This window comes from Dendrobium catenatum, unplaced genomic scaffold (genome assembly GCF_001605985.2).
Source record: "Dendrobium catenatum unplaced genomic scaffold, ASM160598v2 fragScaff_scaffold_128, whole genome shotgun sequence".
Lineage (NCBI taxonomy): Eukaryota > Viridiplantae > Streptophyta > Magnoliopsida > Asparagales > Orchidaceae > Dendrobium > Dendrobium catenatum.
Genome location: NW_021318590.1, coordinates 934,676 through 946,987, shown reverse-complemented (window position 1 = coordinate 946,987; position 12,312 = coordinate 934,676). Strand labels below are relative to the sequence as shown.

General features: G+C 32.7%; 1 protein-coding gene across 1 annotated transcript; it reads left to right on the top strand.

Moving 5' to 3' along the window:
* The first annotated feature begins 10,564 nt into the window (after positions 1 to 10,564).
* Positions 10,565 to 11,972, top strand: LOC110105026. The gene is made up of 2 exons (XM_020834373.2): positions 10,565 to 11,533; positions 11,620 to 11,972. Exons 1-2 carry the CDS (start codon positions 10,735 to 10,737, stop codon positions 11,904 to 11,906), a joined length of 1,086 nt encoding a protein of 361 aa, XP_020690032.1. The 5' UTR covers positions 10,565 to 10,734; the 3' UTR covers positions 11,907 to 11,972.
* The last annotated feature ends 340 nt before the right edge of the window (positions 11,973 to 12,312 follow it).

Sequence of the window (12,312 nt, the reverse complement as noted above, 5' to 3'; positions counted from 1 at the left end):
ATATATATCATGAATTAATAATATTTTATACTTTATTTAACATTATTGTAGTGGTAGAGAGATATAGGATTTAACATCCTAGTTTTATTTGAGGATCAAACATACATGTAGTTAATAGAGAAGGGTGCAGGAATCATATGAGACATCATGATTTTTACGCGACAAATCCTAAAATGAGAAAAATCATGAGGTCTGACCTAGTTAAAATGAGTTCATTAGTATTTATAGTCAATTACAAGTGATTCCATTTCTCGGGGGAAGACCTTGGCTCAATGTAGCAAACATACATCATGTAGAGCTCCATTACATGATGAGAGTTAGCTGGCGATAGAGGTCTAGAGGACTATAATAGGTTGGCAATGATGATCGAAGGGACTGTAGTCGATGGTAGACGGAGGTCAGAGGGACCATAATCGATGGGCGATGAAGTTCTAAGCGGTTGTAGTCAATGGGCAACGGAGCTCAAATGGAGTACAATCGACGGGTGATGGATGTCGAAAGACTATAGTTCACGGGCAAAACATGTCAATGGAATCATAGTTAGTGTGCAACAATTGTTAGAGGGATCATAATAAGCAAGCAACTGCAGTTGAAGGGGTCATAGTCAGCAGACAATGATTGTCGGAGGGATTGTAGTTGGTGGACGATGGAGGTCAGGGGAATCAAAGTTAACGAGTAATAGTGGTTAGAGGTGTCATGTCTTATAATCAAATTTGGAAAAAAAATATTCTTTAACTTTTAATAATTACTATAATGACCACTAGAGCTATCTAAATTCTTTTATCAATAATATAAACTAGCAATAAGAATTAATCTATTGATCATTACATCAATATACATCTATATTCATACTCTAAACTTATATATAATATCCAGGAGTTACACAATCATAACATACAATTTATCAGCTTCCAATTAAAAATGAATAGCTAAATATAATAATAGAAAAACTTAGAGGATCCTGTAACTTCTCAGTCTCACCCCTGATCCTCTGCCATGATATAAAATCATTTAAATCGTATATAATGAGCTAAAATTATAACAATTCAATAAATCCTACCACTAAACTCAAAGCATAGTAAATAAAGTTGTATGTATGTCATTAGTTATTTTATAGCAATAACAGTCAATATGATCATTAATCTGTGTAGAAAAAATAATTCAAAATGCTTTAGCAATACACTTTATAATAATAAAATAGTACAATCTAGAAATTAGTAAATCAATGCAGTATAGAAATAGTAGTAATGGTAAACCAATAAACTAGTAAATTATTATATTACTAGATCAGTAAATCGGTACGGCGGTTGAATAAATTAGCAGAAAATAATACTTCCCAAATCATGCATTGTAGTAGTAAGGAAATCTTATTAATCAATAAACTAGAAACATCTATAGAAAAATCAGAATTCGTAATAATATAATACAATCAAATCATTATATACACGAGGTTCAATCATTCTATATTAGTATCCAATTAATATCACTTGCTCAATATCACATGCTTAGTACAAGAATCATGAGCTCAATAATTTAGTAAACAGTGAATACATACAATAATAGTAAAAATGAATCACTAGTATTATCAGTAGCAATATTGATATCAATAATAATAGTATTAGTATCTGTAAAACTGATGACAACGATGGTTAACAGTAAAGTAACAGTAAAATAGTATTCTGTAAAACAGTAAAATAATGAAAAAATAAAATAGTAAGTACATCAGTACAATAACATGCATTCTAATTATCATAATAAATAAGTCAGGATTTCTATCTTGCACAATATTTTTTCTGTAATAATTAATCAGTACTTTTTAACCAATCACTCAGTAAATAGAGTAATCTCATCTTGCCCTTCCACACAATAAAAACTCATTATAACTCTCAATTAGTGAATCATATGAATCAGTAGTAGATAACATGAAATCATACTATTTGAAGAAATGTCTATCGGTCAATCATCGAATACAAGCCAGTCAATCTTCAGCCAACATCAATAAAATCAACATTTACTTATAGTTACACATATTACTATCACATTATTGTAATAGTAATAGCAGCCAACTATTACTCAATTACGTGCTCATATTCATTCACAATACTTATATTAATAGCAAGTCTACATTAAAATAGTAAAATTTTTATTTTGTATAAATCATTTAGAATAAAATAATTTTCATTTTATCCTCTGAAATTATAAAATCAACCAGTTAAAATGTCTAGAATAATCAGTTTTATAACATATACAAAAATGTATAGTTAAAATTCACTAAATCTAGGAAAAATGTAATAAATTTAATTTAAAAGAAATCAGATATTCAAAATTAAAATTTTTTTAAATAGAGATAAGATTATAGTCACCTACCACCATTTGAGTGATTTTGTAAAAACAGAGAAGTGGATTGGCGATAAAAATGTGACTTTCTCTTTTTCTACTCCCCCCTCACCCTATTTCCTTCTTCAACAGACAGTACTAGTCATAGTAAGGGTAAATGTGCAACACCACCACTCAACGACGCAATTCTACATGTTGATTAAGAATTACTATAGAATACATGCTTTAATATCGTGGTGGTAACTTTTGTGCCGCTATGCTCACAAGTTAGTACCTCAGTGCTCTAGTTCCAGTAGAAATTCAAATTCTTAATCTTAAAAGCATTTTCAAAAATAGGGTTGTTACAATCTACCGACCTTAGAAAAATATCATTTTTTAATTTTTTTTCTTAAGGATTCAGAATAAAATCAATATAAAATAAATTTGTTCCAAAAAAATTCTTTACAAACATCTAAAGTAAGTGAAAATCAAGTCAAAATCCAATCAAAAGCTTGTCAAAAGCTTCACATCAAATTAGTATCTATCATATAATCATAGAATTTAGTCAATCATAGGTCATTCACTTATGCAATAAAATAGCCAAACTCTCAGGTTATTATTGGTCCTCAAAATATTTTATGTTGTACACTAATGACATTATTAGAGTATGCATTATCAGTATTATCAATCATAGTGCAACAAACTCCCTCTAATTACCACTAATAACTCTATTGCTAGCTCTATTTATTGATCTTTCACTATAAGCTCTTGATCATGTTGTCCTATGTCCTTCAATTTGCCTAGATTGTCTTGCTCTTAAATAAGCTCTTCCTCCAAATCCTCTGTGAGGATAACCTACTACTTTATGTCCATGATGCATAAATAAAAAACATCATACTCTCAGAAGATAGCACTGACCCAAATATCATTTTTCATAATGAATGCAATTGATGTAGCTTCCAATAGATGCCGTCGATTTAGATTCTCACAAATAACTATATATTATTTTCTTCTCACTATCACTTTCTCCAGATTCTCTATTCATGCTTGATTCTTCTCTAGTCCTCCTCCTTCTCACATTATATCTAGGCCCCACATCATACCTAGATGTTAGTACTATCTAATTAATCTCTATCAGTCTGGCCCTCTCAGAAAACTATTAAATCCATAGAGGCACTAACATATGTCTCCATTCCCTATTCAATACTTATAAATTTATAAAACCTTCTTAAATGGTAAGGATCAAATGATGAACATACCTAGCCAATGTATTAAACTCAGCTTCAAACTGCATCACTGTCTTGCATCATTGTTATAGTAGGATGAAATACAAACCACATCCTGAACACTAAAGTGAATTCATCCCAAGTGATCTTAGTATTGGTTTTCCCCTAGAACTTCTCTCTATGCTGTCTAACCTATTATCTTTTCGCTTCTCCTTCAAATAAAAATACTATTAAAGATGCTTTCTAGTTCTCTAAAAATGGCATTCTATAAGAGATCTTCTATGTCTTCAATAAATAATCTTATATATTTTGAAGTCCTACAGCTTCTTTTAATAGTGGTGGCTTCAATTTATAAAATATTTGTAAATATTTATCCCCTTATTTCTCATTACTCCTAGATAACTTTCTTTGTGTCTCATCCATTACTGGTGTTAGAATATTGGAGATGTAATGTATTACTCATTCAATACATTTTGGTATGCTAGATCCATGTCAATTATTCACTTGTAAATATTTGTAAATATTTTGTCTAAATAATTCACACATGCAATTAATTATTTATGCAAAATAATGAATAATAATCTACTCAATCTACTGGACTCACAATCAATTCATACATATATATTTACAATTCAATTATTCCAATAGTTGTTCTAATAGTTGTTCTAAAACTAATTTTCCATGCACTATAATCAAATTTGAAAGAATTTTTCTATATCTTTTAATAATTGCTACAACAACCACCAAAGCTATCTAAATTCTTTAATAACTATATGTACTTATAACAGGAATTATTATATTAATCAAAACATTCATAGACATCTGTATTCATACTCTAAATTTATATATAATAGGTAGGAGTTACACAATCACAACATACAGCCTAGCTTCTCATGAATATAAAAGAATAACTAAACAAAACTACATAAAAAATTGGAGGATCCTATAACGGCTCAGTCTCACATTCCTGATAATCTATCCTAACCTAAAATTATTTAAACCCTAAATATAGAGCTAAATAGCCTAATAGGCCATTAAATTCCATCACTGAACTCAAAGCATGGTAAATAAGCAATATGTATGTTATCAATCAATTCATTATAGTAGTAGTCAATTTGATCATGATGTATATAAATATTAAATAACATGTAGTAGAAATATAATTTAAAATAGTATAACAATGTGGTAGGAAAAATAGTCAAATGGTATAGTACAAAACTAGTACAATTAGTAAACTTCTAAATTAGTAAATCATTAGATTAGTAGATCAGTAAATCGATAAGGTGGTTGAATCAATAAGAAGTAAACAATCCTTCCCAAATCATACGTCAAAGTAGTAAGGAAATCAAATAAATAAATAAACAAAAAAATATTTATAAAACTGTTGAAATATTGTAATACAATTAAATAAGTATACACATGAGGTTCAATCATTCTATACAAGTTTCCAATCAATATACTATATCATATAGTTAGTATCATTTGCTCAATATCATATACTCAATACAAGAATCATGTGCTCAATAATGGTAAATTAGTAAACACTGAATCAATACAGTAACATCAAAAGTGACTAAGTAGTAGTATCAACATAAATAATAATAGTATAAGTATCCATAAAACTACTAACACTGAGGGTAAAATAGTACTGTAACGGTAAAATAATAATCATTAAAATAATAAAATAGCGAATAATAAAAGTACAATACAATAATGCAGTAATATGTATTCTAGTAATCACAATAAATAAGCATAGAGTTTTGGTCTTGCAAGGTATTTTTCTAGTAGTTAGAATTAGTAACAGTTGGCTCAATAAATAGATTTGTCAGTCATTCACCATTGGCACAGTAATAACTCTTTAAAACTTCCAATCAGTAATAGATAACATTAAACTATAGTATTTAATGGAAAACTCATTGGTCCATCATCTTATATTAATTACTTAATCTTCAACCAACATCAGTAAAACTAATCTTTACTTATCCTAATTTGTCTTGATCGACTACTAAAATATGACTTTCTCTTACTTTTTACTCTTTTCATCCTTCATCTTATTTCCTTCTTCGACACCCAATATCGATGGTTGTGAGGGTGAGTGAGTGTAGATAAAATATTAATTTAAGGTATAAAAAAAATATTGCATAGCATCACACAGTCATCACTCGACACCTTAGCGTTATATGTTAATTCCATAATTATTGTAGAATAAAGGTAACAACATCACAACAGTTTCTTTTGGTGCAGTTGCGCCCATAGGATTGTGTCTCATAACTCATAATCTTGGCATCACAATGCTTTAGTTTAAACAGAAATTCAGATTCTACATTTTTAATGAAGTTTCAAAAATTAGGTTGATTAAGAAAGGACCATAGTCAACAGGCGACGAAGGTTGAAGGGATTGTAGTTGGTGAATATAGATGTCAAAAGGGTCGTCGTCAGTGACGATCGAGGTTAGAGGGATCGTAGTTAACAAGGATGGAGGTCAAAGGACTGTAATTAACATACGATGTTTGTAGGAGGGGCCATAGTCGGCTGGTGATGATGGTCGGAGGACTATATTTGATAGGCGAGGGAGGTTGGAAGGGCCGTAGTTATGTGATGATTTTTCGTGAGACCGTAGTTGGAGGGAAAATAAAGTTGAATGGACTGTAATTAATGGGCGAAGGTGGTAGGAGGGATCATAGTTGGTGGAAGATAGAGGTCGAAGGGATTGTAGTCGTTGGGAAATAGAGGTCAGAGGGTCTGTAGTTGTAGATGATGGTCAGAGGGGCCATTGTTTGTTGGCGATAGTGGTCAGGTAGAGAGTCAGTGATTGCAATTTGACAGAGGTCTCATGATAATGGTTAGGCGCAGGTCTAAGAGCAACAACTTTGTGGTAATTGTTCTTCAGTGGTGGTGCTTGGGTGGTGCTCTGGGATATTTCAAGTCCTAGAGTTCTCTTGAGTTTTCAGCCTAGGGTCTAAGCCTCCAAAATTCCAAGCCCTTCTCATATAAAAAGAGGGAGTCTATTTATAAATTTTGAGAGTGACATGCTCCATAAATATGAAGAAGATCCAAGGTAAATTTGGAGTGCTCCATTGAACGACCCTTATTGAATCCTTCAATTATGAGCATTCATCAAGTATTAAAGTGCCTTAATGATGTCAGATTAAGCAATATTGACTCATTGGATTCCTCTCATCAAGCCCCTTGATTCAACTATATCCATATTTGGATATCATTTGGTTATCCAATTAATATTTTTAAGCTTTCAAATAAGCTTTGGTCCATTAATTTGGGCTTATTTAAGTTAGGATTAAACTGATTGATTTTGGTGTTATTGGATTCGTCTTATCGATTCATTTAATTTTACTGTAAGTTTATTGAAATTAGTGTTTAGATGGTTCCAAATTTAATTTTTGAAGTTTCTAATTTAGATATTTATCAAGATTTGTACCTAATCAACATGATTTTATTTTGTGTGTATCAAACATAAAATAATAATAATTTGTATTAATATGTAAGTTTATATATAAATTAAATAAAATTTTAATCACAAATTTATCATTATATAACTATTGTATTATTTATTTTTTATTAAAATAATTATAGAGTTTATTAGGTTATTTGATTCAATTCACTATTCAAATTCAATTAAACTATTAAACTTTGAACCTATTTTTTTTTCTAATTAGATGTTTGATACGCTTTTCCCAACTTTAATAAAAACCAAATAATCTATTTCTATTTAAAAAGATTTTCATTGTTATTTTATTTCTTTAACTCTTTTTATTTTAAAAAAATTCCATTATAAGTTGATGGGTGACGGAGGTCGGAAGGGCCGTAGTGGTGCGATGGTGGTCCAAGGGACTGTTGTAACTCAATCTCATGAGTTTATATTTTTGATGATAATAAATATTGTGGCTCATATCCTGTTGTCTACTTGTACTTACAATATATTTTTATTTGTGTGTGTACTAACTTTTTAGGAACGTCATACACCATCCAATGAAGTTTTAAGTCTCAAGATTTGGTAAAATAAGCAATGCTATAAAGATTTGTGTAATAATCATTATTATATTTTTTTTTATTTATTGAGTTAAGTTCTGTAAGGGTGTATGCTTGTTTGGTGACCATGCACACACACACTCAGGGGGAGTGAGATTGAGTCAAAATCAGAAGTTTAAATTTTGAACTAATCGTACTGTATGATTTATATCATACTGTATGATCAACTCATCTAACTAGTCATACTAGACAATCTAGATCGTCCAGGACAATTAGTTATGCTCATGAAAAATAGCTGACGATCATAATTTAGACAAGATTTTGAATTTTATATGTTTTCTAATCGTCTAGGATGAAGTATATCTTACTAGACGATCTATAAAATCATGCATAAATTAATCTTGTGATTAGTCAATCAAATATATTTAAGATTCATATTATGATCATACTATATGTTTTGGACCATACTATACAATCAACATAGAAGAATTTTGGTCATCCCATATTTCGTCATGGATGAACAACATTTCGATTGAACTAATTGTCCCGGATGATATCAATATCGTATTGGATGATATGTTCAAATTTAACTGATCATATTGGACTATCTGTAGATCATTTAGGGCTATCATGTTAAATTATGCACATCTTAGTGGATGATCCTGCGATCGTACTAGATGATTTTTGTCTGTACAATTAAAATTTTTAGGATTTTTGAAGCCCTCTATTTAAGCTTTGTTAAAGTACTTGGTAAGTGTCATTGACAGCCATTGTGTCTTCATTATTCTAAAGAAAACCTGAAGAGAGATCTTGAAAGGGAGAGAGAGGAAATGGTGGAGTTTGAGAGGGAGAAGATCCTTGGAGAGGATTTCAAGGGTTTGTGGAGGGGATTTCATACGGTTGCTTTGGTAAGCTTGCACCTTAGTATAATACGATTTAAGGTTCGTCTTGAGAAAAGTTTTGGGAAGAAGAAGATATTTTTTGTGTCAAAGGACCCGGCTACTCTGCCGCACTAGGGAATGTGGAAGTGATTTTGTAAGGGCTTCTCTACTTGGTTATGGGGGCTAAAGGAGAGTTAATAAATGTTTAGTGCAATACTCGGAGGGTGCCTCCAGAAAGTGGACGTAAGTCAGATTTGATCGAACCACTATAAATTTAGTGTGTTCATTCTTTTATTATTTATGTATTTATTTTTCTTGCGATTAATTGCGTGGGTGAAAACGTTGATTTATCTTTTTATTGTGAATGTAATTCGCTTCCGCATCAAGTTATAAATAGATTTTATTTCATCATTAAATAATTATTTAAATAACTAATTCATCCTCTCTTGGTTCGCCTCAGGACTAGTTTTTTAGGGTTTAACATCCCTCACAAACTTTTAGGGACCCTAGTTAGTAGGTAACTGAAGGTAGAGGGATTGTAATTGGTGGGAGAAAGAGGTTGGAGGGATTATAGTTGGTGGGCGATAGAGGTCGAAGGGATCATAGTCATTAGCCGATAGAGGTTAGAGGGTTTATAGTTGACAACAAGGGTTGGAGGAACCATAGTTTTTCAATGATGGTGGTCGGGCGGAGAGCCGACGGTGGTTGCCTGATGGAGGTTTAACGACGATGGTCATGTGGAGGTTTAGGGGCGGCAGCTTCGTGGTGATGGTTCATCAGCAGTGGTGGCTTGGTGGAGCTCTTGGATGCTTTGAGCCCAAGAGTTCTTTTGAGTTTCTAGCCTAGGGTCCAGCCTCCAAAAGTTCAAACCCCCCTTATATGGAAAGAAGGAGTCTATTTATATATTTAGAGAGTGTCATGCACTATAAATATAGAGAAGATCCAAGATAAATGTGAACTACTATATCAGATGACCCATATTGATTCCTTCAATAATGTAGCATTCATGAAGTATTAAAGAGTCTTAATGTTGTCGAATTAAGCAATCTTAGCTCATTGGATTCCTCTCGCTGAGACGCTCGATTCAACTATAAGAATTCCATATTTAGATATCATTTGATTATACAATTAATATTTTTAAGCTTTCAAATATGCTTTGGTCCATTAATTTGGGCTCATTTGAGCTATAATTAAACTGATTGATTTGGTGTCATTGGATTCGTCTTACTGAGATTCAATTTGATGGTAAGTTTATTGAAATTAGAGTTCAAATGGTTCCAAATTTAATTTTGAAAGTTCAATTTAGATGTATATAAAATTTTTATCAAATCAAGACGATTTTTGGTGATGTATCAAACATAAAATAATAATCATTTGTATAACAATTTTATTTAAAATTAAATTTAGTTTAATCACAAATTTATATCATTAAATAATAATTTTATTATTTATTTATTATTTAAATAATTATACAAAATTATCAAGTTATTATTACTATTGAACTTTGAATCTCGCTTATTTCTGATTCCATATTCAATTAGCTTTTCACAACTTTGATAGAAATTAAATAATCTCTCTTTATTTAAAAAAGATTTTCATTATTCTTTTCTTTCTTTCTTTTTTTAAGAAAATTTTCTTCTTATAGAATATGGCATTTTATTGCATAAACTAATTTGCCATAATTACTAGGTTTTTAATCTTTCATCCTCCTCGATTTGTGATTCGACATTCTCCAGCAAAAAAAAAAAATCCTTCTCGATCGTACACTGTTCGCACCGACGGGTCCCATGGTGGCTCCCTAAGTCGCAAATGCCGGCCCTTTTTATCTCCAGTGAGATCGCAAGGTTTCCGAACAGATCTCACAGGCCACACAGTAACTCGCTGAGCCCATCGCTGACCACTGACCCGTCTTCTCCTCACTCTTATCACTGCCCCATTCTTTGTCTTCTTGCTTGAGCCCAAACAGTTCGAACTGGAATAACAAATGCACCTCCTTCCCTACTTTATCTTTCTCTCTAATCCCAAGTGTGAATGACAGAGCTCTTTCGGGACCCACAGGGAACACAATTCTACGCTACAGTCGTCTTTTTCCCGACAGCAATCACTGAGACCCTTCTTTTCTATCGCGTCACTTCTCCCCTGTTCAAAAATAGATCCCGCCCTCCCCAAGTCTTTGTCCTCCACGCTGGATTCTTCTCTGTTTCCATTCCATTCCATTCCTTGCTCTTCCTAAAATTCCATCTTTGACATACGGGAATGGTAATTCGGCGAAATCAGTAAGAAAGATCCATTATTTTCTTCTTTAACGCCTTTTTTTTTTAAACATGAAGCTCGCCGTTCCCTCTTCTTTTGAGCTGGGCTCAGGCCGCGGTGAAGCTTCCGGCTGCATCTCCGGAGTTCTGCACCGGATTCTCTGCAGGAACCTAAGAGATAAGAGGTTTACAGACAAAGACGAAGTTTTTGACTGGAGGAAGGTAGAGCAGGGGAAGTCTGAGGCAGTAATGTCGGCGAACTCAAGCCCCGGAATCGTAGCGCGGTTGATGGGACTTGAGTCCATGCCGGCGTTCCCTTATGCTCAACCGGAGACGATATCCAGAACCCGGTCCGCGAACTCCGCCGAGTCATGGAAAGGACCGGGGCTTCTCTGCGAGCAGAGGAGCGGCAGTGCCGGTTCAGAGCTCCGGAAGTCGCAGTCTTTCCGGGAGGTTCGCTCGTACCTGAGGAAGGAAAGCGAGGAGTTTCTGGTACTGAGTTTCGGCGATTATGATGAATCTGATGAGTTGGAACTGAGTACAAAGAAGATGGATTTTGGTTTTGAACAGTATGGTAAGAAGGAAAGCAGGGGGGAGAGAAAATTGGTGGAGAAGAGGTCAAGAAATAAGAGTATGGTGAATTCTGCGGAGATTAATCATACTGACGCAAAGAGCTTTTCTGCTTCCGAGAAGGGAATGATGCCGAATGAAATTACTGAAAGAAGCTCGTCATGCAGGAAGAAGATATCATTTGGTCATGTAGAGATGGAAATGGAATGCAGTTCTCAGAATTCGAGTCCTATTTCAGTGCTGGATCTTCCTCTTGATGCCGAAGCCGACTGCATCGCCAGCCCAGATTCTTCTACTTCAGGTAATCAAACAACTAAAAAAAAAAGCTTTTTTTTTTCCTGCATTTCAATTTTCAGACATTAATAAAGTTAGCGTCTTTGTTTGAAGTTTGTAAGATTCCCGTCCTGAAATCAGAAGAGAAGGATTCAAGGAAGAAGGCTTCGTTGGCGGTTGAGAATGAGAGCAAGAAAGCCAGCAAGTGCGGCTTGGTGGTACAAGATCTGTCAGATATTTTGGCGCATATCTGTAGGCTAGGAGAGGATGATTTGCACAATTCAAAGTGGGTTAAAGCAAAAATGGACAAATCTGAAGAAGCCGAGGAGATTGGATTTGTCGTTGGGCAGGACATATTTGAAATTCTGATGAATGAAGCTGTTTTTGATATGTTCAATTAGTGTAGAACTGTATATCGAAATGACAAAAATAATAAATAAAGAAAATGTACGTTTATTTTCTTGCAAGACCAAATTCTCTATTATATTAATCTTACTCGGTTTAAATTTCAAAAAAAAGTCTACCAACTGTTCTCATATGAATATTTAATTTACTCAAATTTAATTTATATAGTATACAAATTTGATACAAAATAATATCTTTAGGATTTAATTGGAATCAATTTTTATATCATAATTATAATATGAAAGATTATTTTGAATTAATTTGTATAGTTGAGAGATTAAATTGAGAAAATGTAATATTTTAAAAATAAAATTGTCATATATGAATTGTATAAGAACTATTCTAGATATTTTTTGAATCTTCTATTTAGTCTTTAGGAGGAACATCTCTCTTTTTGTACTC

Excerpts from the sequence above, each read along its gene's own strand:
- LOC110105026 (XM_020834373.2), top strand. The coding sequence starts at position 10,735 with ATGAAGCTCGCCGTTCCCTCTTCTTTTGAGCTGGGCTCAGGCCGCGGT. Across the intron at positions 11,534-11,619 it reads CCCAGATTCTTCTACTTCAG|TTTGTAAGATTCCCGTCCTG; the intron begins GTAATCAAACAA and ends CTTTGTTTGAAG.